At 66.2% G+C, this 24,432-nt stretch overlaps 8 protein-coding genes across 8 annotated transcripts in view; 5 read left to right on the plus strand and 3 right to left on the minus strand.

The window, feature by feature from the left end:
* Nucleotides 1-1,430, plus strand: part of RHOBADRAFT_25668 (uncharacterized protein) — a 1,966-nt gene extending 536 nt beyond the window's left edge. The window contains exons 3-5 of the mRNA XM_018412705.1: nucleotides 62-616; nucleotides 696-1,026; nucleotides 1,107-1,430. Coding sequence (XP_018272637.1) covers nucleotides 62-616; nucleotides 696-1,026; nucleotides 1,107-1,330 — 1,110 coding nt within the window. The 3' untranslated portion in view covers nucleotides 1,331-1,430. The remainder of the gene's footprint in view (nucleotides 1-61; nucleotides 617-695; nucleotides 1,027-1,106) is intronic.
* A 244-nt stretch (nucleotides 1,431-1,674) lies between these two features.
* Nucleotides 1,675-4,201, plus strand: RHOBADRAFT_13202 (uncharacterized protein; the record flags this gene model as incomplete). Its single annotated transcript, XM_018412130.1, has 11 exons — nucleotides 1,675-1,897; nucleotides 1,984-2,077; nucleotides 2,128-2,219; nucleotides 2,286-2,386; nucleotides 2,456-2,518; nucleotides 2,640-2,750; nucleotides 2,812-3,086; nucleotides 3,151-3,182; nucleotides 3,248-3,608; nucleotides 3,772-3,952; nucleotides 4,022-4,201. The coding sequence occupies 11 exons, from the start codon at nucleotides 1,675-1,677 to the stop codon at nucleotides 4,199-4,201; spliced, it is 1,713 nt and encodes a 570-aa protein (XP_018272638.1).
* A 60-nt stretch (nucleotides 4,202-4,261) lies between these two features.
* On the minus strand, nucleotides 4,262-6,195 carry RHOBADRAFT_66235 (uncharacterized protein). The gene is made up of 8 exons (XM_018418903.1): nucleotides 5,875-6,195; nucleotides 5,701-5,813; nucleotides 5,596-5,622; nucleotides 5,281-5,530; nucleotides 5,147-5,212; nucleotides 4,712-5,067; nucleotides 4,599-4,636; nucleotides 4,262-4,509 (listed from the first exon to the last, which is right to left on the minus strand). Exons 1-8 carry the CDS (start codon nucleotides 6,184-6,186, stop codon nucleotides 4,310-4,312), a joined length of 1,362 nt encoding a protein of 453 aa, XP_018272639.1. The 5' UTR covers nucleotides 6,187-6,195; the 3' UTR covers nucleotides 4,262-4,309.
* Nucleotides 6,196-6,598: 403 nt separating this feature from the next.
* Nucleotides 6,599-7,402, minus strand: RHOBADRAFT_13231 (uncharacterized protein; the record flags this gene model as incomplete). The annotated part of the gene is made up of 1 exon (XM_018412132.1): nucleotides 6,599-7,402. The coding sequence occupies one exon, from the start codon at nucleotides 7,400-7,402 to the stop codon at nucleotides 6,599-6,601; it is 804 nt and encodes a 267-aa protein (XP_018272640.1).
* Nucleotides 7,403-8,300: 898 nt separating this feature from the next.
* Nucleotides 8,301-11,871, minus strand: RHOBADRAFT_64780 (glycoside hydrolase family 16 protein). The gene is made up of 19 exons (XM_018418580.1): nucleotides 11,737-11,871; nucleotides 11,333-11,651; nucleotides 11,126-11,260; nucleotides 10,849-11,064; nucleotides 10,756-10,783; nucleotides 10,540-10,679; nucleotides 10,390-10,461; nucleotides 10,270-10,319; nucleotides 10,139-10,196; nucleotides 10,002-10,074; nucleotides 9,837-9,930; nucleotides 9,609-9,767; nucleotides 9,449-9,541; nucleotides 9,243-9,387; nucleotides 9,091-9,104; nucleotides 8,908-8,949; nucleotides 8,727-8,813; nucleotides 8,591-8,633; nucleotides 8,301-8,524 (listed from the first exon to the last, which is right to left on the minus strand). The coding sequence occupies exons 1-19, from the start codon at nucleotides 11,825-11,827 to the stop codon at nucleotides 8,437-8,439; spliced, it is 1,947 nt and encodes a 648-aa protein (XP_018272641.1). The 5' UTR covers nucleotides 11,828-11,871; the 3' UTR covers nucleotides 8,301-8,436.
* A 1,000-nt stretch (nucleotides 11,872-12,871) lies between these two features.
* RHOBADRAFT_35243 (uncharacterized protein) lies at nucleotides 12,872-15,251 on the plus strand. The gene is made up of 7 exons (XM_018413262.1): nucleotides 12,872-13,053; nucleotides 13,155-13,296; nucleotides 13,365-13,391; nucleotides 13,468-13,791; nucleotides 13,860-14,102; nucleotides 14,241-14,679; nucleotides 14,744-15,251. Exons 1-7 carry the CDS (start codon nucleotides 12,929-12,931, stop codon nucleotides 15,097-15,099), a joined length of 1,656 nt encoding a protein of 551 aa, XP_018272642.1. The 5' UTR covers nucleotides 12,872-12,928; the 3' UTR covers nucleotides 15,100-15,251.
* A 233-nt stretch (nucleotides 15,252-15,484) lies between these two features.
* Nucleotides 15,485-19,683, plus strand: RHOBADRAFT_52581 (uncharacterized protein; the record flags this gene model as incomplete). The annotated part of the gene is made up of 15 exons (XM_018416409.1): nucleotides 15,485-15,590; nucleotides 15,665-15,726; nucleotides 15,808-15,897; nucleotides 15,971-16,042; nucleotides 16,108-16,902; nucleotides 16,973-17,333; nucleotides 17,411-17,573; nucleotides 17,659-17,876; nucleotides 17,943-17,971; nucleotides 18,226-18,284; nucleotides 18,368-18,584; nucleotides 18,697-19,012; nucleotides 19,089-19,286; nucleotides 19,352-19,467; nucleotides 19,544-19,683. The coding sequence occupies 15 exons, from the start codon at nucleotides 15,485-15,487 to the stop codon at nucleotides 19,667-19,669; spliced, it is 2,928 nt and encodes a 975-aa protein (XP_018272643.1). The 3' UTR covers nucleotides 19,670-19,683.
* Nucleotides 19,684-19,926: 243 nt separating this feature from the next.
* Nucleotides 19,927-22,395, plus strand: RHOBADRAFT_52582 (uncharacterized protein; the record flags this gene model as incomplete). The annotated part of the gene is made up of 4 exons (XM_018416410.1): nucleotides 19,927-20,191; nucleotides 20,260-20,531; nucleotides 20,593-20,822; nucleotides 20,883-22,395. 4 exons carry the CDS (start codon nucleotides 19,927-19,929, stop codon nucleotides 22,327-22,329), a joined length of 2,214 nt encoding a protein of 737 aa, XP_018272644.1. The 3' UTR covers nucleotides 22,330-22,395.
* Between the last annotated feature and the right edge of the window lie 2,037 nt (nucleotides 22,396-24,432).

Genomic DNA, 24,432 nt, shown 5'->3' on the forward strand with positions numbered 1-24,432 from the left:
CCCCCCCCCCCCCCCCCTCGCCCTTCCCCGTCGCGACCCTGACCCTGACTCGCTCTTCCAGGCCCTCGACTTCTTCACGGCGTCCGACACGCCTCGTCCGCTCACGATCCGCGTCAACACGCTCAAGACCCGTCGTCGTGACCTCGCGCAGGCCCTCATCAACCGCGGCGTCAACCTCGAGCCGCTCGAGGGCGGCTGGTCCAAGGTCGGCCTCCAGGTCTTCTCTGGCTCGTCGGTCCCGATCGGCGCCACGCCCGAGTACCTCGCCGGCCACTACATCCTCCAGGCGGCCTCGTCGTTCCTCCCCGTCATGGCCATGGACCCGCAGCCGCACGAGCGCTGCCTCGACATGTCGGCCGCGCCGGGCGGCAAGACGACCTACATCTCGGCGCTCATGGGCAACACGGGCGAGGTTTGGGCCAACGACTCGTCGCGCGGTCGCATCAAGGGTCTCGGCGGCAACGTCGCCCGTCTCGGGTGCCGCAACGTCATCATCACCAACGTCGACGGCCGCGAGTTCCCCAAGGTCATGGGCGGGTTCGACCGCGTCCTCCTCGACGCGCCGTGCTCGGGCTCGGGCGTCATCTCGAAGGACCCGAGCGTCAAGGTCAACAAGGTGCGCCCCCTCTTTCGCCCTCGTCGTGCACCTCCTGCCTCGCCTCCCTGACACGCTCCTCCTTGCCTCGCCCACGCAGACCGAGCGCGACTTTATGCTTCTCGGGCACCTCCAGAAGCAGCTCCTCCTGTGCGCCATCGACTCGGTCAAGACGGGCGGCACCGTCGTGTACTCGACCTGCTCGGTGACGACCGAGGAGAACGAGGCCGTCGTCTCGTACGCGCTCCGCAAGCGGTCGCACATCAAGCTCGTCGACACCGGCCTGCCGTTCGGCAAGGAGGGCTTCAAGAGCTTCCGCGGCAAGCAGTTCGGCAAGGGCATCGAGCTCACGCGCCGGTTCTACCCGCACGTCCAGAACGTCGACGGCTTCTACGTCGCCAAGTTCGCCATTCTCGCCAAGGAGAAGAAGGGTGCGTCCTGCTCTCACTGTCCTCTTCCCTCGTCGCGCGCACGCCCTGACCCATGTGCCCGGTCCTCTCTCTCTCTGCAGCTCCCGAGGCGCTCGAGCCGACCCTCCCGTACGAGACGCTCCCGATCAACGAGGACGAGGAGGAGGCCGCGGCAGCAGCAGCAGACGACGGCCCGACGTTCGACAACGACGAGGACGAGAAGCTCATCGAGGAGACGAAGAAGCGGCAGTTCAAGAAGAAGGGCCTCAACCCTCGCGCCGACAAGGGCAAGGCGGGCGCCAAGGCCAAGCAGGTGGACGAGTAGAGGAGGTTGGGCGAGTTGGACACGTAGCAGAGCGGCGTCGTGCTTGTTGTATTGCGAGATGCGCGTCGAGGACGGCGCTCGGGCCCCTCGCCCCGGACTTCTCGCTTCTCCTGCTGCTCAGGCTCGATTTGGCTCGGCTCTAGCTGCTGGTCCACACTGTCGCACTCGCTGTGACTGGACGGCTCGCGCACCCTTGCAGGCGCGACTGGAGGACCCTGCCAGTCGTCGCTCGAGCGGGGCTGGCGACCTTCTCAACTCGCTTTCCTCGCTCCACCGTCCCTGCATCGCTCAGCGGGTCCCTTCTCTTCAACGCCATCCTCGCCTGTTCGACGCCCCGTTCCAGCATGTCGTCCGTCTCGTCCGTCTCGACCTCGCACGGCTCGCCGACTGCCAGTCCGCCTTCTTCGACGTGCTCGCTCGACCGCGCAAAGACCGCCGACGAGCGCCTGCCCGTCACGATCTTGTCGGGCTTCCTCGGTGCCGGCAAGAGTACCCTGCTCGAGTACATCCTGACGAGCAAGGAGCACGGGCTGCGCATTGCCTGCATCGTCAACGACATGGCCGAATGTGCGTCCACTTTCTCTCTCCCTTCCCTCCCTCTTTCTCTTTGGTCGACGTCGATACCTCGAGCTCACGACAAGCACTATGCGCAGTGAACATAGACGCGACGATGCTGCAGCAGCACAAGGCGGTGCGCAAGGAGGAGACGGTCGTTCAGCTCCAGAACGGGCGCGCCCTCTTCGCCAGGTCTTTCCAAGCCTTGCACTACAGGCGTTCACGAGTGCCTGCTTCCACAGCTGCATCTGCAGTACCTTGCGCGGTGACCTCCTCGAGGAGGTCGCAGCTCTCGCCGAGGCCCGAGCGTTCGACTACCTGCTCATCGAGTCGTGTGGGTCACGTTCTCTCGACTCTCTCTCGGTCTGCGTCGCCTGATGCTCTACTTTACTTCGTACAGCTGGTATCAGCGAGCCGCAGCAAGTCGCCGAGACGTTTGCGCCCGAGTTCAGCGACATGCACCTCCAGGCCGCAAAAGATCTGCGAGCCGAGGCGGACCGCGTCAAGCGCGAGGGGCTCGAGCGCCCAGCGTCGAGCTCTGACGATGCAGAGCGGGCTCCTGACGTCGAGGCGACGCTCGGACTGGCGAAAATCCTCGGCAACGGCGGCCTTCCCAAGATTGCGAGGCTCGACGTGCGTCCCTCCTCCCTCTCCCTTCTCGTCCCACCGCCCTCGAGGACGTTCGCCTTCAGCGGGATGAGCCAACACGTACACTGACCCTACTCGGTCATCCCCTCGTCGACATGGCCCCCAGACGTGCGTCACGATGGTCGACGCCCTGACCTTCTTCGACAACTTTTCGACGTCCGACTTCCTCTCCGACCGCGAGGCGCCTGGTACCGTCGACGACCAAGACGAGCGCAATGTACGCTCTGCTCAACCCTCCTGTCACCGCAGAGTCTGACTCTCTCGCTCGTCCCGACCAGGTTTCCGACCTCATGGTCGACCAGCTCGAGTTCAGCGACGTCATCATCCTCAACAAATGCGACCTCGTCGACGCCTCGCAGGTTTGCAAGATCCAGTCGCTCATCCAGCGCCTCAACCCCGAGGCGAACGTCCTCGCGACGGTCCGCAGCAAGGTCGACTTGGGCGCCGTCCTGGACACGCACCGGTTCTCGTTCGAGCGCAGCATGATGAGCGCCGGGTGGCTCAAGAGCTTGCGCGAGGATCTCAAGCCCGAGTCGGACGAGTACGGCATCGGGTGCGTCTGGCGTTCTCTCCTTCTTCGCAGCGGGACCTTCCTAAGTTGCTCCTCCTCGTGTCAGGTCGTTCGTCTACCGCGCTCGCCGTCCCTTTCGTGCGTCTCTCTCGTGCACTACCCTCGTCGATCGTGTACCTGACTTGTCACGTGCTCGTGCGCAGACCCGGAGCGCCTGTGGCAGACGATCCGCCTGCGCCTCCTCGTCATCCAGATCTCGTACGAGGAGGCGATCGACAACATGGTGGTCGACGGGGACGACGCGCAGAGCAGTGCCTCGAACGAGTCGTGGGAGGACGAGCCCGACCTCGACAAGCAGCCGCAGCTCGACCCGGCCGCTCGTCTCGCCGCCAAAAAGGCCGACCGCGCGTTCGGGCCGCTGCACCGCTCGAAGGGCTTCTTCTGGCTCGCGACGCGCCCGTCCATGTCTGGAGAGTGGAGCCAAGCAGGCGTCATGCTGAGCCTGAGCGGCGGCGACAAGTGGCTGTGCGAGCAAGACGAGAACACGTGGCCTGAGCACCCCGAGTGCGCCCTCTTTTCTCTCCTCCTCCCTCCTTCCCTGCGCCCCTACCTCCTCTCCTCGACATCATGTCCTCCTCGGTCTCGCCGGCTGTCTCTCGCGCCGCGAACCGGCCCCTCTCGACCTTCTCGCACTGACCTTCTCGCCCTCGACTTTGCCCTCGCGCAGGATCCGCAAGAAGATGAAGGCCGACTTTCGCGGCGCATGGGGCGACCGTCGTCAAGAACTCGTCTTCATCGGCGAGGAGCTCGAGACGATCCAGCCGCTGTTGAACGCCGAGCTCGACGCGTGCCTGCTCGACGACGACGAGTGGAGCCAGTGGCGGAGGGTCATGAAGGCGCGCCCGCTCGTCCTGTTCTCCTCTCGTTCGTCGACACGTCTCTGACGAAGCGACACCTGAATCGAGCAGAGCAAAAAGAGCATGCGGCGCAAGATCGAGAAGCTCGAGGAGCTGTTCGAGGACGGGTTCGAGGACTGTGCGCACTCCTTCCCCTTCCTCCTCTCTTATCCTCGCGCTCACGACGTATGCTCCTCGTCACCTGTAGGGCTCGACCCGGAGGAGGCGGACGCACTCGAGCACGCCGGACACGGTCACTAGTCCTCGAGCTCCTCTCTCTCTCTCTCTCTCTCTCTCTCTCTCTCTCTCCTCGCGCCGTGTCAATGTGCAACACAGTTCTATTGGGTTTCAGTCGTCGCTCGTCTCGTTCTACAAGCCCTCGCGAGCAATCTTGTCGAGCCGAAGCGACACGCTCGCCTTGTGCGCGCCGAGCTGCTCGACGTCGGCGAGGATCTCGACGTACGGCCCGAGGTTCTTGAGCCCTGCGGGAGAGAGCTCCTGCGAGGTAAAGTGCTTGAGGAAAGACGAGGTCGAGACGCCAGAGTACTGCTTGGCGTAGCCGACCGTGGCTGCGAGGCGACGTGGAAAGGGACGAGGAAGGGAGAGAGAGTCAGGCTCGCGAACGAGCGAGGGCAAGGAAAAGGGGACGGGGACGCACGCAGGGTGTGGTTGGTGCCAGACGCATAGTCGCCGCATCTGCGCAACGAGAGGCCGAGACGAGTCAGACCCGGGCTGCGCAAGGCCGAAAACGAGGAACGAGCGAGGGCTCACGCGACGGGAGACCACGGGCCGACGAACACGGAGCCGGCGTTCTCGACGAGCTCGATCGACTTTGCCGCGTCGGCGATGTACAGGAGGAGGTGCTCAGGCGCGTAGTCGTTCGAGAAGGCGAACGCCTCGTCGACCGTCTTGGTCTGGAGGATGAAGCTCTGGCTCAGGCTCTTGCGCAGGATCTCGGCCCGAGGAAGCGCCTGCGCCTGCTCGGCGACGGCCGCGTTGACGGCCTCGACATAGGCATCGTCGCAGTCGATCGTGATGAGGACGGACTGCGAGTCGAGGCCGTGCTCCTGCTGGCCGAGGAGGTCGGACGCGACCAATGCTGGGTCGGCCGTCTTGTCGGCGATGACCTGCGTGAAGAAACTTCGTCAGGCGAGGAAAGGGAGGACGACGAGGAGGGTGCGCGACGGAAGTGAGAGGAGGACGCACGAGAACCTCCGAGGGACCTGCCGGAACGTCGATCGCGACTCGTGCGCCCGAGTCCATGGCCACCGACTGTGTCGAATAGGAAAAAAGGTGAGTGGACGAAGGACGAGAAAGGCAAAAAGGGAACGAGGACGCACCATCTTTGCCGCCGTGACGAACTGGTTGCCCGGGCCGTACAGCTTGTCCGCCTTGGGCACCGTCTCGGTCCCGTAAGCCATGGCCGCGATGGCGTGGGCGCCTCCTGCCCGCACGACCGTCTGCGCACCGACAAGGCCGGCGATGTAGATGATCTCGGGCGAGATCGAACCGTCGGGTCGAGGAGGGGTCGCGAGGGTGATGTTCTTGCAGCCGGCGACCTGCGCAGGGACGCCGAGCATGAGGGCGGTGCTGCAAGGGGACAAGATTGGGTCAGCAAGAGAGTCTCGGGAGAGGGAGAGAGCGCTGCGGCGCACCTGGGGAGGACGGCCGTGCCGCCGGGGCTGTGCAGGGGAGAGGAGGGTCAGCTCATGGGCTCGCAAGGAGGGGAGGGAGGGAGTGGGCGAGAAAGGAGGACGTACACGTAGAGGCCAACGCTGCCTATCGGGCGAGCAAAGCGTTGGCAAACGACGCCGGGCATCGTCTCGACCCGGATGGGCTCAGACTCGCGCTCCATCTGCGCCGAGTGGAAGGCCTGCGAGGGACGCGCGACAGGTCAGCTCGGCGCGCAGGAAGAGGGAGGGAGCAGGGCGGACCTTGATGTTGCTGTAGGCGACGTCGATGGCCTGCTTGACCTTTGGGTCGATCTTGGCGAGCTCGGCGGGGAAGGGCGCCTTGAGCGTGAGCGGGAAGGCCGTGTCCTCGGCGGCGAGGCAGCGGTCAAACTTGACGACACACGAGCGCAGGCCCTCGTCGCCGCCGTTGCGGACCGAGTCGAGGATGGGCGAGACGAGGGCGAGGATGTCGGCCGACGACTTGACGGGGCGCACGAGGAGCTCGGCGCGCTTGGCGGCGTCGACCGTGTCGCTCGAGTAGACTGGGCACCGGTACTCGCTGGCTGCGTCCATCGGGAGCGGTTGTGGTCGAGGAGGAGGCGAGCGAGATGATGAGGAGGAGCGAACGGACTTGGCCGCCACAGGCGCGTTCAAGTTGACTCTGGCTCTCGCCTCCCGATTGGAGTCTGAGGGGCGTGACAGTCTTCTGGACAGTCTCGCATGCCTGGGGACAAGCGGCGCACCACGCTCCAGAGAGCGACCTGCTCTCTCGCTCGAGCCACCTCGAGCAAAGCCTCTCAGGCTCGTTCTTCTCGCCCGCACCGCGCAGACACAGCTGCCCCTCGAGAGAGAGCGAGTACGAGAGCTGAAAGACAGCGAGCTTGCGACTCTCGCTATCGAAGGACCGCAGCGCGACCGCTCGAGTGCTCGAGAGAGGGTGCCTCGTTGCAGCGTCGAGCAGGCGCGCCTCGAGCGCCCGACCCGTCTACTTCGCGCCCTGCACGCCGACTGCCTGCTCGCCGCTGAGGCCGAGCTTGTCGACCCACTCGGGTTTGGCGTCGCCCTTCCGCCGCGTCACCTTGAGGCTGCGCCGGTCGAGGACGGCCTGGACGTCCTGCAGCGACACGCCCATGCTGACGGCGCGCGTCAGAGTAAAGTACACGAGGTCGGCCACCTCGCCTGCAAGGTCGGCCTTGGTCTCGGCGTCGCACACCTCGCCCGCCTCCTCCATGATCTTGGCCCGCAGCAGCTTGGGCTCGTTGAACAGGCGCTTGGTGTACGACCCGGCCGGCGCCTCGGCCATGCGCTTCTTGAGCGTCGACTCGAGGTCGGCGAGTCCCGCGACGCCGCCGAAGCACGACGTCTGCTCCGGCACGTGGCAGAAGCCCTCCTTCTCGCCGTTCGGGCCCGCCTCGACGACGCCAAACTCGAGCGCGTCGTAGTCGCAGTCGACCCGGATGCGCTCGACGCGCTGCATCGCGCCCGACGTCGCGCCCTTGCGCCACAGGCCGTTGCGCGACCGCGAGTAGTAGACGGCGTCGCCCGTCAGGATCGACTCGGCGATCGACTCGGTCGACGAGTAGACAACGCCGAGCGCCGTCGTGACCGACGTGAGCGACATGGGCACCGTGACGAATAGGCCGTCGGGGCGGTCGGAGCGCAGGGCCGATGTGAACAGGGTCGCGACGCTGAGCTTGCCGTCGTCCGGGTGCGGGATCTCGAGGTTGCCCCGCTGGACCGACAGCAGCGACGACGGCACGACGCAGGTGCCGCCGACCGTCTTGGACATGAGCTTGAACGCCGCCGGTTGTGCGAGCACTTGGTCGGCCGAGCGCGACGCCGACAGGACAAACAGGTCGCGAGGTCGACCTGGTGCCGCCTTGAGCGCCGCCCGTACCGGCTGGAGGTCGTCCTCGAGGAAAGACGCCGTCTCGAGGAGCACGCCCGAGATGCTCGCGACGAGGTCGGCGTTGCTCAGGAGCTCGGCGGCCTTGGCCTGGTCGAGGTGGAGGATGAGGCGCTCGGCCGGCACCTGGGCGAGCAAGGCGGGATTCCGAGACGCGAATCGCCGTGCGCCCTGGTCGAGGTACTTGACGGCGGCCTCGAGCGAGAGGCTCGTGTCGTCGAGGATGAAGTACTCGGCGGTGGGAGGGAGAGTCGGGAGGATCGAGTCGGCGAGGGACGAGGGGACGAGGAGGGGAACGATGCGGGCGAGGGCGGGGACGAGCCCGACTGGGAGCTGCCCTTCTGGTGCTTCGAGGAGGGGTAGAAACGGGATCTGGCCGAACGACATGGTCGAGCTGGCAGGGGGGAAGCTGTCGCGGGGAGATGAGGAAGAGGTCAGCTCGCGTCGGCATGAGGGGACGGGCAGGCCAGGCGCACAGGGCTGTGGGACCGCTCTTGTGACTGGTACTGTCGAGATGGAGGTGCACGAGTCGCAGAGGAGCCGGTCGGTGCCTGACCTGCTCGAGTCCGACTCGCTCTCTCGTCGAGGCAGACGTTGCTCTCTCGACAAGGCCGAGAGCTCGTTCTGAATCGGCGAGAAGCTCCCAGGGGGAATCTCTGAACAGTCTGCCCTCACGCTTGCAAAGAAAGCTCGTGAGATCGCTCTCGTCTGCCTTACCTCGCGAGCAAGGAGCGCGGCTCTCGAGGCTCGCGCTCGCGCCCTCTCCCTCTCAACGTGCGTCAAGATCGTCAGGGTATGCAGAGTGTCTGTACGGTGCGGGAGGGAGGAGGAAGAGGGAGGGGAAGGGTGTGTACGCAAAACGCGAGAGAGGACGGGGCAGAAACCGAATCGTGCGAGGCCAACAGCGAATCCTCCACTCAGTCGCAGCCGGTCGCACTGAGGCGGTTGCGCGGCAGCGTGTAGTTGGTAACGTCCATGGCCTGCCGGAATGTCGTGAGGTTCGGGCTGCGAGTGCAGGTCCGTCAGTAGGTTGCCGGAAGAGGAAGAGACGGCGACTCGCGCTCGGCGCACTTGGTGTACAGCTCCATGTGGTTGTTGATGTAGTCGGCCGTGGCTGCGGGACGACGCAAGGGGTCAGGAAAAGGTCGGGTACAACTCGTGGACGAGCGACCGAGCCGAGAAGGACGACGACGGGGAGAGGGCTCACGATAGTCCTTCGGGTCGCAGCCAACGTTCTTGTCGCTCTTGCGCTGATACACACGCACGTAGTCGATCTGGAGGTGGCCCGGGAACTCTGTGGCAGGACAAGGGGAGGAAGAAGGCGGGAAGGGGTAGGGCACGTCAGTTACCGCCCGCCGAGTCGCTCCGAGTGGCGAAACGGGACGCACCGAGCTTTCCCCACTCGGGTTGCTGGAACGCCTTGCTCACGGCTGAGCGGTAGAAGGAATAAAAGCGTCAGTGAGGGTCCAAGAGGTCGAAGAAGCCGTCTGGGGACGCCGGGAGGGTTCGAGACGACGTCTGGCGGCGATTCGACGCCCCCAGGACCTCGTAACGAGACAGCGAGGACGTACCGAGGTTGAAGATGCTGTAGGAGGGGTGCAGGAGAGATGTCAGGCCCGATCTCGCAAGGGAAAGAAGGCGAGGTGGAGAGGCAGCGACGACGGCGCCGGTGACGCCGCCCTCGAGCTCTCTCGCCCGTCTAGAGGAGCGAACGGTGACGCACATGTACATGGGCTCGACACTGATGAGGCGTTGGCCGATCTGGACGTCGTCGCGAGGCGGCATCGCGTTGGCGTTGAGCTGCCACGTCTTGTCGCCGTTGATGGCCCACGTGATGCGGCCGTCTGGGCCCGGCTCGTACTCGTAGCCTGCGAGGGAGAGCCCGTCAGGGTCTCGATCGAGATGAGAGTAAGCGAGAGGAGAGCGCACCGTAGGTGCTGTAGCCGGCGCCCTCGTACGAGGTCGAGTCGGTGAGCGTGTTGAGCGACGCCGATTCCTGCGAGATCGAGCCCTTCCAGATGTCTGCGGACACTCGAACAGAGTCAGCGAGGCGCCAAAAGAGAGGGGCAGGAGGAACGAGGGGACGGACTCTGGGTCGTGATCGACTCGTTGAAAACGATTAGGCCCGGGTTGGCCTCGCTCGTGTCGTTGCGCCACAGGTAGTGTGCGTCCATCGGCGCCATCTGGATCGACTGCGACGCCATGCCCTGCTTGCCGTTCGGGGCGATCTGCGCCTCGAGAATGTCGACTGCGTGCGCGCGAGCCGGGTCAGTCGAGGGGCGACGACGACGAGGACGATGAAGGAGGAGGGACGCACTCTCGGGAGCGCCACGACCAGTCTTGTAGGTCGGGCCAGGGTGGTCGTCCTTGTCGGCCTCGCACGTGCATGCCGAAAGACGCTGACCGGAAAGCTGTTCGTCGGGCAAGCTCGAGTCAGTCGACGGCGACGACGACGATGGCGTCCCTGGGAGACGGGACGCACGTAAGAAAGCTCGCCGCCGTAATCCTTGTCACCGAGGCTCTTGGCGGCGACCGGGTCGGTGCCGTTGGGCCAGCTGTTGGGAGAGAGAGAGGGTCAGGCTCGTCTCGAGCTGGGTGTCGGTGGACGAGGCGACGCACGTCTGGTTCGGGAGAGTACCGACGTCGCACGAGTCGTAGGTATAAGGCCAAAGACCGTCTGTCGGGAGATCAAGAGTCAGGGTTGGGCGGACAGGGGAGGGCTCGGGAGAGAGAGAGGGAGAGAGACGCACCGACAGACGAGCCGTACCCGGCGCGACCGAGGTTGCCGAACGTCCAGATACTGCAAGTCGAGGACGGTCAGTCTCGGTGCGGCATGGCCAGGTCGCGAGAGCGAGAGAGAGGGAGCTCACCCCGGCCAGTAGCCCTGCGCAGTCGGCTTGCCCGGGAGCGACAGGTTGACCTCGATGTAGCCGCCCGTGAAGCTGCAGGCGCACGAGGATTTGCGTCAGTGACGGCTCGAGCGAGAAGAAAGAGAGGGGGGCTTGGGGAAGGTCCCTCACCAAAACTTGTTCCAGCTTTGGAGCATGCCCGAGCGGAAGTTGAGGTCGTTCCACGGCTCTTGCGTCATGGTGATGACGAGGTTGCCGTCCTTGGTCGTGATGGCGTCCGGGTCGTACCACTCGTAGTCGGACGTGGCCCACTGCGGGCGAGGGCGAGAGGGAGGTCAGCGCGTCCGTCGTCGACGGTCGAGAGCAGAAAGGGGCCTCGAGACGGACGTAGTGCAGGTCGACGGCCTCCCAGAACCTGCGGGCACTCGATCGGGTCAGTGACCGAGGGCGAGAGAGAGGGAGGAGAGGACAGGGACGCACGGGTCGTCGCCGGGCCAGAAAGTTCGGCCGTCCGTGTTGAACTCGTCCGAGAAGACGAGGTCGTACTCCTCGCCGTCAAAGCCCGTGCGCGTGTAGGCCGACATGGGCGTCGTGTCGTCGACGAGGCTCGGCAGGCCCGGGATCTGCGGCACTTGGCCCGACGAGTTGGTGATCGTGTTGGTCGCGTACGAGCCCCACGAGCCGTCGATCGCGAACCTGCAAGCTCGAGAGTTAGGCTCACGCCGGCCTCGCGTGATACAGAAAGCGAGAGACGCACCGATAGATGGGCCACCCGGCAAAGAGGCCGACGAGGACGATGACGACGATGCAGAGGGACGCAGTGTTGAGCAGCGAGACGAAGCCCCACTTGCGCATCTGCTTGTCCATCGCCTTGTCGAGCGCAGGGTCCGGGCTGTGGGAGAGCACGAGGTCAGCTGCTGCTCGAGAGGGAGAGAGAACGAGGCGAGGAGACGAGGAGGCGCACTCGTGGAGGAAGTCGTCCGGCTCCTTCTCCCACAGGAGCGCCGCGCCAGCTCCGCCGCCCGCGATGCCCTCCAACCGTGCGACGCTCTGCCGCGACCCGCTGTGCGTCATGCGCGGGCTGCTGTAGCCCTGGACCGAGTAGTCCTCGTCCGTGTAGTGGGGCGACTCGGACCCGCCCGGCGGGACGATGACCGGGTCGACGCCCATCGACGACGACGCGATGCTGTCGCGGTGCGAAAAGGCGGCAGGGCGAGACGTCGAAAAGGTCGACGAGCGCGGGAACGGGCCGAACGATCCGCCGACCGCGCCGGTCAAGACGCCTGCGAGCGAGGAGGGACGGGCGAACGAAGGTCAGGGCTCGGTTCTCTGACAGGCACACGCCGCACAGAGAGACGAGGGACGCACCGTACGCGGCCGGGTCGAGCTGGTCGCGCGACATCGAGTCGTGTTTGCCGCTCGAGAGGGTCGACTGCGACGAGTCGGACGATTCAAACATGGCCGAGATCTGCTGGCTCAGGCGCGAGCGAGGGCGACGAGGCATGCCCTGGGCATCCTCGTGGTCGTACTGGCTGGGCGTCGGCGACGGGTCCATCGTGTGCGGCGCGTGGGCTGACGATGCGGCGGGGATTCCGCAAGGCGAAGGTCGAGCGAGAGGGGGAGGGAAGAGTGGGTTCGCTGATGTCGTGTCGCGCGAGGCGGACGGTCGAGGGGCTGGCGAGGCCGTGTGTGGCTGTCGGAGCGGGCGTGCGTCGGCGCAAGGGCTCGAGAGGCAAGTTGGGCGAGGGGAGCGGTGCGGGTTGGAGGGTGGAAGGGGCGACCCGGGTCCTCGGCTTGCAAGCTCGATCTGGCGGGGTTGGGCGCGGCTGGTGCTCGCCTGCGGCTCGAGACGGTGTGACTGGCTGCACTGGAGGGCAGCACTGGGTCGAAGCTGGCGTGAGGTAGCGAGCTCGACGAGGAGGGTTGCTCCCCCAGCTGCGAGCGCGCGCGACCCACGATGGCGCGCCTCTCTCTTGTCTCTCGCTCGCGGTTGAGCACTAGAAATAGCTCGGTAACTGCGCCCAGCACTTCCCTCGCTGCACTTGCTTGTTTCGCGACGAGAGCCTGGGCGGAAACTTGAGACAGGCTCTCGGTGGCGCACGGTCCTCCTCGCACTTTGCGCGAGAAGAAGGTCGAAGTACGTAGTAGCTACTCGGCGACTAGCTATGTAGTCGGCGAGAAGACGGCAGTCTCGGAGGAACCGCCTGGGAGAGTCGAGGCGGACGCGAGGGCGGCGGCGCGGCGCCGCCGCGGAGGAACCAAGCGTGCAACGCAGCGAATTGTGGCTTGACACCTGTCAGGTGTCTAATATTGCGGGGACGGGGAGCTTGCCGAAGCGGACGGCGCGCGGACGAGCGGGCGGGGAGAGGGCTGAGAAAGCGCGTCCGGTCGCTCCCCTTCAAGGTGGCACTCTCGCGCTCTCCCTCCTCACCTCACCCAGCGTTCGACGCGCACGCACGCACTGCTGCTGCACATGCCCGACATGTCCATCAGCCCGACGTCGACCCTACACGAGAACCACTCTGCGCACTCGGTCGTCGCAAAGCACCACGCCGCCGACATGGCGGAGAAGGGTCGCGCCGCGAGCCCGTACGACGGCGAGGGCACAGAGGCGTCGCCCAAGATTGTCAAGTGGCTCGATGGCGAGGTCGAGAACCCGCAGAACTGGGCGCCGACCAAGAAGTGGTGCGTCGACACCCGGCTTCCCCTCGACCCGGACGAGAGGAGACGAGGTCCGCCCGTTCCTTCGGCGCCGTCGGCTCACCTCCCTCTCTCCTCCCTCGCAGGCTCATCACCGCCAACTCGGCCATCTCGACACTCTGCATCGCGTTCGGCTCGTCCGTCTACTCGGGCGGCCTCGGCCAGCTCCTCGCCTACTTCCAGGTCAAGCTCGTCGTCATCACCTTGGGCCTCTCCCTCTTCGTCCTTGTGCGTCCCCTCGTTCCCTTCGAGCTCTCACAGTGTTCCTCGAACTGACGACGACCTTCTTGCCGCAGGGATTCGCCCTCGGCCCGCTTCTCTGGGTGAGCCTCGCCTCGTCCTCCTCTCGCTTCCACGAATCGTGAGCTGACTTGTACCCTCTCTCTCTATCTCGCGCAGGCCCCGTTCAGCGAGCAATGGGGACGCAAGCCCGTGTTCGTCGTCACCTACCTGCTTTTCGCCATTTTCAACATCCCGTGCGCGCTCGCCAAGAACATCGAGACGCTCCTCGTCTGCCGGTTCCTCGCCGGGTTCTGGGGCTCGGCGCCCCTCGTCATCTCGGGCGGCGTCGTCAGCGACATGTTCTCGCCGGCCGACCGCGCGTTGGCCATGTCGCTCTTTGCCCTCGCGCCGTTCGCCGGCCCCGTGCTCGGACCCATCGTCGGCGGCTTCATCGGCGAGAACGTCAGCTGGCGCTGGGAGTTCTGGGTCTTGACCATCTTTGTACGTCCCTACTCGACTCTCGAGGTGGCAGGGAGACACACAGAGCTGACCTTGTGCCCTCGTCGCAGTCGTTCGTCATGTGGGGCCTTGGCCTCCTCAGCCCCGAGACCTACGCGCCGGTCCTCCTCCGCAAGCGCGCCGCCGACCTCACCAAGGAGACGGGCCTCGTCCACCGCTCGATGTACGACCTGCACCCGATGTTCTCGGCGCCGTTGGCGACCAAGATGAAGGCCGCCCTCCTCCGCCCGTTCGTCCTTCTCTTCAAGGAGGCCATCGTCCTCGCCTTCTCGGTCTACGCCGCGTTCATCTACGTGAGTTTCTTAGCCCTCGTCGCCCCTTTCTGGTCGGTGCGGTCGACGAGAAGGGTCTCTCGACCGCGGCGACTCGGGCCCGGCTCTTTCCTCTCGAGGTCCGCAGCACCCTTCTGACACTCGCGCACACTTCTGCAGGGCATTCTGTACCTCTTCTTCGGCGCGTACAGCATCGTCTACCAGCAGGAGCGTGGCTGGAGCCCCGGCATCGGCGGCCTGCCGTTCATCGCCGTCGGCGTGGGCATGGTCCTCGCCGTGGCGGCCAACGTGTTCGACAACAAGCGCTACGTGCGCAACCTGATCGCCAACGGCGGCACCCTCCCTCCCGAGGCGCGCCTTCCCCTGTGCTGCGTCGGCGGCGCCGTCCTCCCGGTCGGCCTCTTCTGGTTCGCGTGGACGACCCTCCCGAGCGTTCACTGGATCGCCTCGGTCCTCGCCGGCGTCCCGTTCGGCTTCGGCATGGTCTCGGTCTTCCTCGCCATGATGAGCTACCTCATCGACTCGTACACCCTCCTCGCGGCGTCGGTCCTCGCCGCCAACGCGGTCCTGCGCTCCCTTTTCGGCTTTGCCTTCCCTCGTGCGTCCACCTCTCTCTCTACTGTCCCCGGCACTCGTCCTGACGCTCTCTCGTACCTCTGCAGTCTTCACGAGGGACATGTTTGACGGCATGGGCACGCAGTGGGCGCTCACGCTCATCGCCTTCATCAGCCTCGCGCTCGCGCCCATCCCCTTCGTCTTCTTCTACTACGGCGCCCACATCCGCCGCAACTCGACGTTCGCGCCGGGTCACAAGCCGGCTGCGCCCGCCGCCACCGCCGCCGCCGAGTCGACCGGCGGCCTGTCGCGCGAGTTGACAAGGCAGGAGGTCGAGGCGGCCGAGGTCGCGTCGCTCGACCTGCGCCAGGTCGAGTCTCGCGTCGAGCAGCGCGAGAAGCTCGCTCGCGAGGGCCTCCTCGACGAGGCCAAGGCGGCCGAGGTCGACCGCCGCGGCGAGTGAGCGTTCCACGAGCTTGCGAAGGTCGTTCGGCCCTCCCTCTCTCTCCTCTCTTCATCCCCCTTCCGCATCTCGCATCCTTATAGAACATACCCTTTAGCTACTACTCGAGCTGTCTAGACACCCTGCATTACGCACCCGCACCATCAGTTCTTTACTTCCGAGTCCAACTTGCGAGCGAGGGAGAGAGATGCGAAAGCAGTTGTTGTGAGCGCTTGACACGGGCAGGAGCTGTGCGCTGTACTGCAGTACCGTCCCGGCAGCTTCCTGGCCTCAGCGAAGCTCTGGTCGAGACGAGCGACCCCGCCGCCGACGAGCGCGCTGATGAGGACGCGTCGCTCTCCTCTCGACCACAAGCGCCTCGTCTCGGCTCGAGCGCACCGCCACGATGACCAGCAACCAGCTGCTGCACCTGCTGCAGGCCACGCTCGATGCAGACGTCAACACGAGGGTCAGCGCCGAGCTAGCTCTGGCCAAAGCTCAGCAGTCGTCCGGTGAGCCCGCCCAGCCTCAGCAGGAGGCCGGTGAGCGCACAGGCAGAACTGACCAGCCTTTGCACCCACCGCAGAGACCGCGCTCGGCCTCGCCCGTATTGCGACCGCGCAGGAGGTCGACGTGCCCTGGAGGCAGGTGCGTCGGCTCCCCTCTCTCGGCTCTCCAGCCGGGCGAGCAGCCTCCTGACAGCGTTCTACGTCCCTGGCGACTGCGCAGGCTGCCTGCTTCGCCCTCAAGAAGTACGTCAAGGAGTTCTGGTCGCCGTTCTTCCCGTCGTTCAAGGGCCCCACCGCGACGACGCCCGAGGTGCGCCGCACCTGTTCTCTTCCTCCCTGCCGCCCCAGAGAGCCGGAAGCTGACACGTACAGTCTGTCGGCAGATCAAGGCGCAAGTGCGAGACGTCCTCTTCGTCGGCCTGTCGGACCCGGTCCGCAAGATCCGCCTAGCCTGTGTGCGTCCCTCTCACTCTTTCCTCTTGATGCCCGACCTGGCAAGCTGACAACAAGACATACCCAGGCCAACATCGTGTCGCTCATCGCCCAACCCGACTGGCCAGAAGACTGGTCGACCCTCCTCGACCAGCTCCTCGCCCTCATCCGCTCGTCGTCCATTGAGGCTGTCGAGGGCGGCATGTGCGCCCTGAGCGACTTTGTCAGCATCAGCCTGACGGAGGACCAGCTCCTGCCTGTCGCGCGCGAGATGCTGCCGACCCTCCTGTCGATCCTCGGCGCCGCACACACGTACGGCCCGGCGACTCGGGCGCGCGCCGTCCACATCTTCCGCCAGTCGGTCATGACCCTGTTCACCGTCAAGGACGAGTTCCCCGACGCGGTCAAGGCGGCCGTCGTCGACACCCTGCCGCAGTGGCTCGGCGCGTTCGAGCAGATCCTGGGCGTGGACGTGGCGAGCGACCTCGCGAGCGATGCCGGCTGGGACAACATCGCCGTCCGCACCGCCATCTTCCAGGCGCTCGAGATCATCCTCAACTCGTTCCCGTCGACGCTCAAGGGCACCCTCGCCACCTACCTCTCGCTCGCGAGCGCCCACCTCTCGTCCCTCTTCCCCATTTACACCGCCGCCTCGCTGTCCAACTCGTCCGACTTTACCCTCCCGACCTCTCAGACCGGCGAGGAGGACTCGGACATCTCGAGCGACCTCGGCACCTTCGTCTCGACCGTCGTCGACTTTCTCGCCCAGGCGGTCCGCCGCAAGGCGGTCCGGTCGCTCTTCATCGAGGGCCCCAGGCCGACGCCGGCGCTCGTCGACATGCTCGCCAAGGCGATCGAGTTCGCCAAGATGACGACCGACGACGTGCGTCCCTAGTCTCTCCTTACCACGCCCACCGACGCCGTCACTGACCTTCTCAATCCGCAACCGGCAGGAGGACAGCTGGGCGACCGACCCGAACGCCTTTGTCGCCGACGAGGACGACGAGATGATGTCGTACAACGTCCGCTCTGCGTCGCTCGACCTCGTCCAGTCGTTCGTCGAGACGCTGTCGGGCCCCTCGCTCGTCGCGCTCCAGTCGGCGTTCCAGGCGGTCGCCTCGAGCGCGGACCGGCTGCGGGCGCAGGGCGACGAGGACTGGTGGAAGGGTTACGAGAGCGCGCTTGCCGTCGTGGGCGCCATCTCGGAGGACCTGATCGAGCACGTGCAGGAGGCGAGCGAGGAGGGCCGGGCGCCAGACTTTGCGCTCGAGGGTGTCTTCCAGGGCGTCGTCATGACCTACCTCACGGCTGCCGGTGCGTCCCTCTCTCACATCCTCGTTTGAGCCGTCTAGTCGACGATACTTTGACTCACTCTCTGTCCCGGACCGCAGACTTGCCCTTCCTCCAGGGTCGTGCCTTCGTCTTTGCGAGCCAGTTCTCCGAGGTCCTGCCGCAGCATCTCGCCAAGCAGTACATCGATGCGGCGAACCACGTCCTCGAGTTGGCCGCCGCGAGCGTGCCCGTCAAGGTGTCGGCCGTGCGCGCCCTCACCAAGTGCGTCTTGAGCCCGCGCTCGCTTGCTCCCGCGCCCCCCTCTCCTCTCTCCCTGCACCTCGGTCTGACGTCCCTGCCTATACAGCTTCTTCCGCCACCTCAAGGAGAACGTCGAGCCGGCCCAAGCCGCCACCGCCCTGTCCAAGCTGCTTCCCCTCCTGTCGGGCGCGACCGAGAACACGCTCGTCCTCGTCCTCGACGCGATTCAGTCGTCGCTCAAGGCCGGCGGGTCCGTGCTGGACGAGCAGACGACCCGTGCGCTCGTCAAGACGGTCCTGGAGGTCTGGTTCGCCAAGCCTGAAGGTGCGTCCTCCTCCCCGCCGGCCTCGCTCTGTGCCTCGCCGTTCCTGACCTTTCCTCCGCACGCAGACCCTCTTCTCGGCTCCGCCATCTCGGACGTGTTCGCGTCCCTCTCCTCTTCTTCCTCACCCATCGTCCAGTCCTCCCTCCTCGACTTTCTTATAAAACTTAAAACCTTAGAGGCTATTTAAGTTGCTGATTTATATTAATTTTATTGTTCAAACATGAGAGCTTAGTACGTGAAACATGAGAGCTTAGTACGTTAGCCATGAGAGCTTAGTACGTTAGCCATGAGGGTTTAGTTCGTTAAACATGAGTGCTCGCCGGCACCGACGACCGCGACATCATCCAGTCGGGCCTCGACATCGTCACGACCGTCATCCGCAAGGACGTCGACCAGCTCCTCAACTGGTGCGTCACGCTCACTCGGTCGCCGACGAGCGTCACCTTGAACTGACCTTTCTGCCCCCTTCTCTCCTTCCTCGACGAAACAGGCGCTCGTCGTCGGGCCAGTCCGGCCTCGAGCTCGTGTTGGCGCAGGTCGCCAAGCTGCTGCAGCCGTCGGAGAACGAGTCGGCCGGCCTGTTCGTCGGCGACCTCGTCATCCACCTCGTCCGCAAGGCCGGCTCGTCAATCGGCCCTGTCCTGCCGGATCTGCTGCAGGCCTTTGTGACCCGCCTCGCGACGGCCCAGACGGCAATGTTCACTCAGGTGCGCCCATCGTTCTCTGCATGCGCGCGCACGACTCGGGCCGCAAATTGATGCGTCTCCCCTCTCCCTCTCTTTCCCTCGGTCGCCCTCGCCTCTTCCTTTCCGGCAACAGAGCCTCGTCCTTCCGTTCGCCTACCTCATCCACCAGCAGCTCGAGAACGTCCTGTCCCTCCTCGAGTCGCTCGCCGTCCCGTCCGGCGCCGGTCAACCCGGCCGACCTGCGCTCGAGGTCCTCCTGTCGGCGTGGTGCGACTACGCCGGCGACTTCCAGGGCTTCTGGAACCAGAAGGTCAGCTCGGTCGCGCTGTCGCAGCTGTACGCGGCATCGGCGGCGAGGGAGACGCTGCAGCACGTCCAGGTCAAGGGCGACCTCGTCGTCACCGAGGCCAACGCCAACCGCATCATGACGCGCTCCCGAGCAAGAGCCAGTGCGTCCCGCCCCTCCCTTTCCCCTACTTCAACTCTCTGACAGGCACAGTCTGACGTTCCTCGTCGTTCCTGCAGACCCCGACCAGTTCCAGCCCATCCCGTTCCCCGCCAAGGTGCTCAAGCTCCTCTTGCACGACGCCCAGACCGCCGCGCAGTCGAGCCAGGCCAAGAACGCTCCAGACGATGCCGTGTCAGACGACGAGGACGACGAGTGGGCGGACGAGGGTGCCGAGTTCACGGCGGGCAACGAGCGCGACCTCGACTTCCTCTCGGGTGCGTCGCAGCCCCTCGCATCTCCCTACCTCCCACTTACTCTCTCTCTCCCTCGCCGTCCACAGAGATGTTGTCGAGCGGCGGCCTGAATCGGTACATGCAGGGCGGCGACGACGACGAGGAAGACGAACTCGATGAGCAGGACCTGCACGACGACCCGATCTGGCAGCTGGACCTCTCGGTGCGTCCTTGCGTCGCCCACTCCCCTACTCTCGCTCTCTGCGTCGTCGTCGCTCACGCTGTGCATCTGCTCGCAGGCGCATCTCTCGGGCTTCTTCCGCCACGCGTACGAGGCGGACCAGACGTCGTTCCGCCAACTCGCCGAGACGTTCCTCAACGAGGAGGAGAAGGGCGTCCTCTCTCACGTTCTGCAATCGGCATAGACGCTCTCTCCTTGTGCATGTGCAACCACGCGCTCTCACTGCATGACCAGCGAGCCAGCCGTTCGAAGAGTTCAAGGCGCACTCGAGAGCTTCTTCGCCGGACAGTCGCCTCGGCTCGCGCTCTCTCGCGCCCTGTGCCTTCCTGGGAGAGCTACACAGAGAGTCGTGAGCCTGGCGGGCCCACTAGAAGGGAGGAGGTGGCGAACGAGAGGCCGGCCGCCAGCAAGAGGGGGCCGTCTCGCGGTCCACCGGCTCACATGCTCCCGTCACCTCGCCAAGACACCTTGCTGTCGGCGCACACGCCCAGCTCCAGCTCAGCTGCACCCTCGGCCAAAGCCCTCGGCAAGCGGCGCCTCGACGAGGCCATGGAGGGCGACTCGCCGCCTCCGCCAACCGCGTCGACGACTCGACCAGCAGCAGCTCCTGTCGCAGCAGTCAAGAAGCAGGAGCGTCGTGTAACTCGCAGCTCGCTCGGCGGCGCGAGCGCCGGCACCAACGAGGCGGGCGTGTCCGACAGCGAGCGTGCGTCCTCGTTCCCTCAGTGTTTGGTTGCGATGAAGCCAATCTCACCCTCCTGTTGCGCCCTGCAGGTGCCCAAGCGGCTTTGTACCTCCCTGTCGACACGCGCATCCTCCTCACGACCCGCCAACCGGCCAACGTCACGATCCACCCTCCCTCGTCCGCCTCGTCCAGCGTCGAACCGCTTCGCCCGCATCCCGTTCCGCCTTCCCCCGACGCCGTCGCCAACGGCACGCCTCAGCAGATCGCGGTCGGCGATGCTGCCGAACAGCCGCTCTTCCGCCTGCTCGGCGAGCTCGAGCTCCTGCCGCCGCGAGGAGCGCGACACGCACTTCCAGCCGAGGTGCGTCCCTGCCCGTTCCCCTGCCTGCCAGTAGAACTTGCCTGACCACTCCTACACGCAGGCCGACTCGTCCGACGCCTTTTACCTCCGCCTTCACCGGTACCCCGAGGTCCTCGAGAAGCGCGCCTCCCGTCTCGAGCGCGAGCGCCTCATTCACGAGCGCTCAAAGCTCATCAACGAGCTCGAAGAGCTGCGTGGGCGCACGTGGGTCTACGCGGGCAACAGCGCCGGCGGACGAGCCGAGGAGGAGCGGCAGCGCAAGATCAAGGAGATGCAGGACCGGCTCGCACGGTGCGCCTTGGCCTCTCTTCCTCGGCTCGGCGCAAGCGCTCACCTCAGCCTCCCGCGCAGCTACGACGCCCTCCTCCCTAATCAGCCCCGCAAGTCCAACTTCCTCAACCTCTCGGTCGGCACCGCCGGCCCACCTTCCGCCGCGACCACCGGCGCTCCCCTCTCTCGCCGCGACTCGCACACTCGCACCGAGTCGCCCTCTGCAACTGGGCTGTCGACCTCGCGCTCGCGCCGCGAGCCCGTCCACCGCCCGCCGACGCCCATGAGCGCGACCGCTTCGCAAGCCGGCGGCGGCGGCACCAAGATCCGCATCAAGTTCGGCGCGCCGACCGCTCCTGCCGCGTCCACCTCCTCGCGTCGAGCGTCCCGCAGCTTTGCAGTTGTCGCCGCCGCCGCAGACGAGGAGGACGAGCTGTTGAGCGACGATGGCGAGGAGGAAGGAGGACATGGCGACGCGAGCCGGTACACGATCCGGGGCGAGTTGCGCAAGGGGCCGAAGCGCGACCGGCGCGCCGAGCGAGCTCGTGCCGAGGAGCGCCGGCGGCTCGGCCTGCCGGCGAGGGCGAGCATCTCGAAGGCGTTGACGGGCAAGAGCGGGATCCAGCGCCGCTCAGGAGGAGCGAGGAGAAGGTCGTCGAGGTCGTACGGCGCCGGCGATGGCGACGGCGACGAGGACGAGGACGACGAGTCGGAGGAGCAGGAGGACGATCAGCTCGATGGCGAGGAGGGCGGCCGAGACGAGTGGGACGGCTACGACTCGGAAACCGGCCGCCCTCTGCGCCCGTCGACCTCGCGCAACCCGGCCCAGCTCGTGCGTCGGCGCCTCCCCGACTCTTTCTTCCACTCGGCATCCCTGCGCGACGCCGTCATGGCCTCGCACGGCCCGAACGCCCGCCGAGCGTCAACCCGGGTCGCCTACGCGTTCGGCGAGCGCCTGCCCGACGCTGCGCTGCTCCACGCCGCCGACTTTGAGCCGCGAGGCGGCGTCGCCGGCGACGAGGACGACGACGAGGACGGGTACAGCCGTACGACGCTCGAGGCCATGGTGCAGGAGCGCAGCCTCGAGCGTCACGGCGAGACGATGGTCCTCCTCGACGGCCGCGTCCTGCCCAAGTCGGCGCTCGACGTCTGGCGCGACGGGCCTCTCGCCGTCAGCCCTGTTCGTCGCAGCGTCGCGTCGTCCATGGCGCCGTCGGCTGCGGCGCAGGGCAGCAGTGCGTCCGACGCCGGGTCGACGGTGACGGGCTCGTCGCGTCTCGTCCCTCCCGCCGCACCGCTCGCGAGGCGCAGCGGCGCGCTGTGGGCGAGCGACGGCTCGCCGAGCGTGTCGAACGCGCCCTCGCCCGCACCAACTTCCCCACCTGCGACCCTCCTTCGCCCGCCAGCCTTCGAGGACCCACCGCCACCCCGCCCTTGCCGGCCCGACTCTGCCCCGTCCTCGCCACAGCGCTCACAGGCTCCCGCGGTGCCGCCCATGTCGTTGGCGATGCCGATGCAGCAAGACTGAGTCGGCGCGGCGCGCTTCTGTCGGGCGGACTGGTAGCTTCGCCTTGTCATTCTCCTTTGCAGCGCGACCTCTTCTGCGAGTGAGAGCAAGGGCGAGAGACACGTCGCTAGAGACCGACCAGTACAGCAAGCTCGAGGAAGCCGAGCCGGGGAGAGCGCGGTCGAGAAAGCGTTTGAACGAGAGGCTCGAGCGCGAGAGGAGTCGTCTTGCTCCCGCCTCGCGATATTCGCAGCCTCGTTGGACTTCTCTCTTGCTCTTTTCTCTCTACATCTCGGCACGAGGACCTGGGAAAGTCGAGGAGTGCTTGCAACTTGAGAAGGCGGGAAAGATCAGGGACGACGAGAGAGGATGGAAACGAGGAACGCTAGTAGGGACAAGAGGGGACAAGAGGGGACGACGAGGGACGACAAAGGACGACGAGGGAAGACGAGATGACCTTAGTACCCGCCGTACGCCGACCTGGCCCGGCTCGCCGCGACGCCCGCAGCGCGCGACGACGACGAGTAGCCGGCGGCCGAGTCGAGCCCGCCGCCGCCGAACGAGGACGACAGGCCGCCGCGAGAGGCGGCGAGGGTACGAGACGACGAGCTCTTGGCGAGCGAGTGGGCGACGCCGGCGGCTTGATGGGTCGCCTCGGCGTGGTCGGCGGCCTCGTCGGCTTTGTCAACGTGACGCCTGGCCGAGGCGCCGAGGTTCTCGAAGAGTCGGGCGAGGCGAGCGAGAGAGGCTTGACCCTCCGACCGGAGCTCTGGCCCGTGGGCGCGCTCAAACTCCGCGAACGACTGGGCCAAGTTGGCCGACTTCTCGGCGTGCCGGTCTGCGCCGGCGACGAGTTCGCGCGAGGCGACGCTCGACGTCTTAGCCAGCTCATGCGCTTCTGAGGCGGCGGCGGCGGCGGTGGCGGGGCCGGTGCCAGCACCGGCGAGACCGAGACTTGCGCTCGCGCTCGAAAGGCCCGGGCGGGCGCGACGATTGGCGCCCGAGCCGTACGGCACCGCGCCGCCCTCATTGCCTGACGAGTCGGCGTCGCCGTGACCACCTGTGCGGGAGGCGAGGTGTCAGCGTCCCGGCGTGGAAGAGAGAGGAGAAAGGGAGAGAGGGAGACGCACTGGCGCCGGCGTTCAGGCCGCTGCTGCGGCCGTAGCGAGGTCCCGACGACGCGCCACGCTCGTAGCCGCTGCTTGAGTAGGCGCCAGAGTCGTCGGCAAGATAGGAGGCGGAACCGCGAGCTACACCGGCAAGGAAAGGTCAGTCGAGGTCGCCGAGAACGAGACGAGGAGGGTAGGGGACGCACGCATTCTGGTTTCGAGAAAGGGTTGGATATCAGGTCGGTAGAAGACGAAGAGGAGCAAGGGAGCGCGAGTGAAGGAAGCGAGAGCAAGAGTCGTCCGACAGGAAGCAGCGAGGCCGGCCAGCCCGCGGCGTCGCACGCACGCTCCGCGGACCTCGCTATCGCGTCGCCGAGTGTCGTTTCTCGTGCCCGCCGCTCTCCGGTACAGACGACGGCTACAGAAGCGCGTCACGCCCGAGCGATCCGACGGAAGAGCTGGGACGATTGTCCACCAGAGACGAGAGCGATGGCGGCGAGGGGAGAGAGAGAGGCGTGCTGCCGCCGAGAGAGCTCGTGCACCATGGCCTGACACGCCTGCGCCAGCGTGCTCGAGGGCGCGACTCGAGAGCCGCTCGTCGACGGTGAAGCGAGAGACCGTCGGTGCGGCTCGCTGTGCGCCTGCGACGAGCCCTTAGCTGCAGGAACGGCGCATGCGAGAGCTGGAGCGCAGGTACAGCCGTGTGCCCAGGTCGAGCGGGGCAATGCCGAGGCAGAGCCGCCGAGGAGAGTTGTTGACGACGAGGAGGAGCGACGAGGACGAGAGCGACCGCTCGCATCTCGACAACCTCGCCAAGCACCGCCAGAGCATCGACAGCAGCACTCTAGATCCGCCCGGCGTGCTCTCGCAGCAGCGCAACAGCTCGCGGCGACCCTCACCGCCGACACCGCCAACCCCGGCTCGCATCACTCGACTCGACCCTCGCCGAGGGCGACCACACGCCCAAGCAGCTCGAGCGACACCGCCAGCCGACCAGCTTGCCTCCAGGTGCGCT

This window comes from Rhodotorula graminis (genome assembly GCF_001329695.1).
Source record: "Rhodotorula graminis WP1 unplaced genomic scaffold RHOBAscaffold_4, whole genome shotgun sequence".
NCBI classification, from domain to species: domain Eukaryota; kingdom Fungi; phylum Basidiomycota; class Microbotryomycetes; order Sporidiobolales; family Sporidiobolaceae; genus Rhodotorula; species Rhodotorula graminis.

What these genes read in the sequence shown, in the direction of transcription:
- RHOBADRAFT_64780 (XM_018418580.1), bottom strand. Translation starts at nt 11,827, where the DNA reads ATGTTTGAATCGTCCGACTCGTCGCAGTCGACCCTCTCGAGCGGCAAA. An exon ending in TTCTGGCCCGGCGACGACCC is followed by an intron (nt 10,784 to 10,848) that starts GTGCGTCCCTGT and finishes GAGTGCCCGCAG; the next exon opens with GTTCTGGGAGGCCGTCGACC. An exon ending in CGAGTCGATCACGACCCAGA is followed by an intron (nt 9,542 to 9,608) that starts GTCCGTCCCCTC and finishes GAGTGTCCGCAG; the next exon opens with ACATCTGGAAGGGCTCGATC.
- RHOBADRAFT_66235 (XM_018418903.1), bottom strand. Translation starts at nt 6,186, where the DNA reads ATGGACGCAGCCAGCGAGTACCGGTGCCCAGTCTACTCGAGCGACACG. An exon ending in TCGTCACGGCGGCAAAGATG is followed by an intron (nt 5,213 to 5,280) that starts GTGCGTCCTCGT and finishes TATTCGACACAG; the next exon opens with TCGGTGGCCATGGACTCGGG. An exon ending in CAGGTCCCTCGGAGGTTCTC is followed by an intron (nt 5,068 to 5,146) that starts GTGCGTCCTCCT and finishes TTCTTCACGCAG; the next exon opens with GTCATCGCCGACAAGACGGC.
- RHOBADRAFT_35243 (XM_018413262.1), top strand. Translation starts at nt 12,929, where the DNA reads ATGGCGGAGAAGGGTCGCGCCGCGAGCCCGTACGACGGCGAGGGCACA. An exon ending in TGGGCGCCGACCAAGAAGTG is followed by an intron (nt 13,054 to 13,154) that starts GTGCGTCGACAC and finishes CCTCCCTCGCAG; the next exon opens with GCTCATCACCGCCAACTCGG. An exon ending in CCCTCGGCCCGCTTCTCTGG is followed by an intron (nt 13,392 to 13,467) that starts GTGAGCCTCGCC and finishes TATCTCGCGCAG; the next exon opens with GCCCCGTTCAGCGAGCAATG.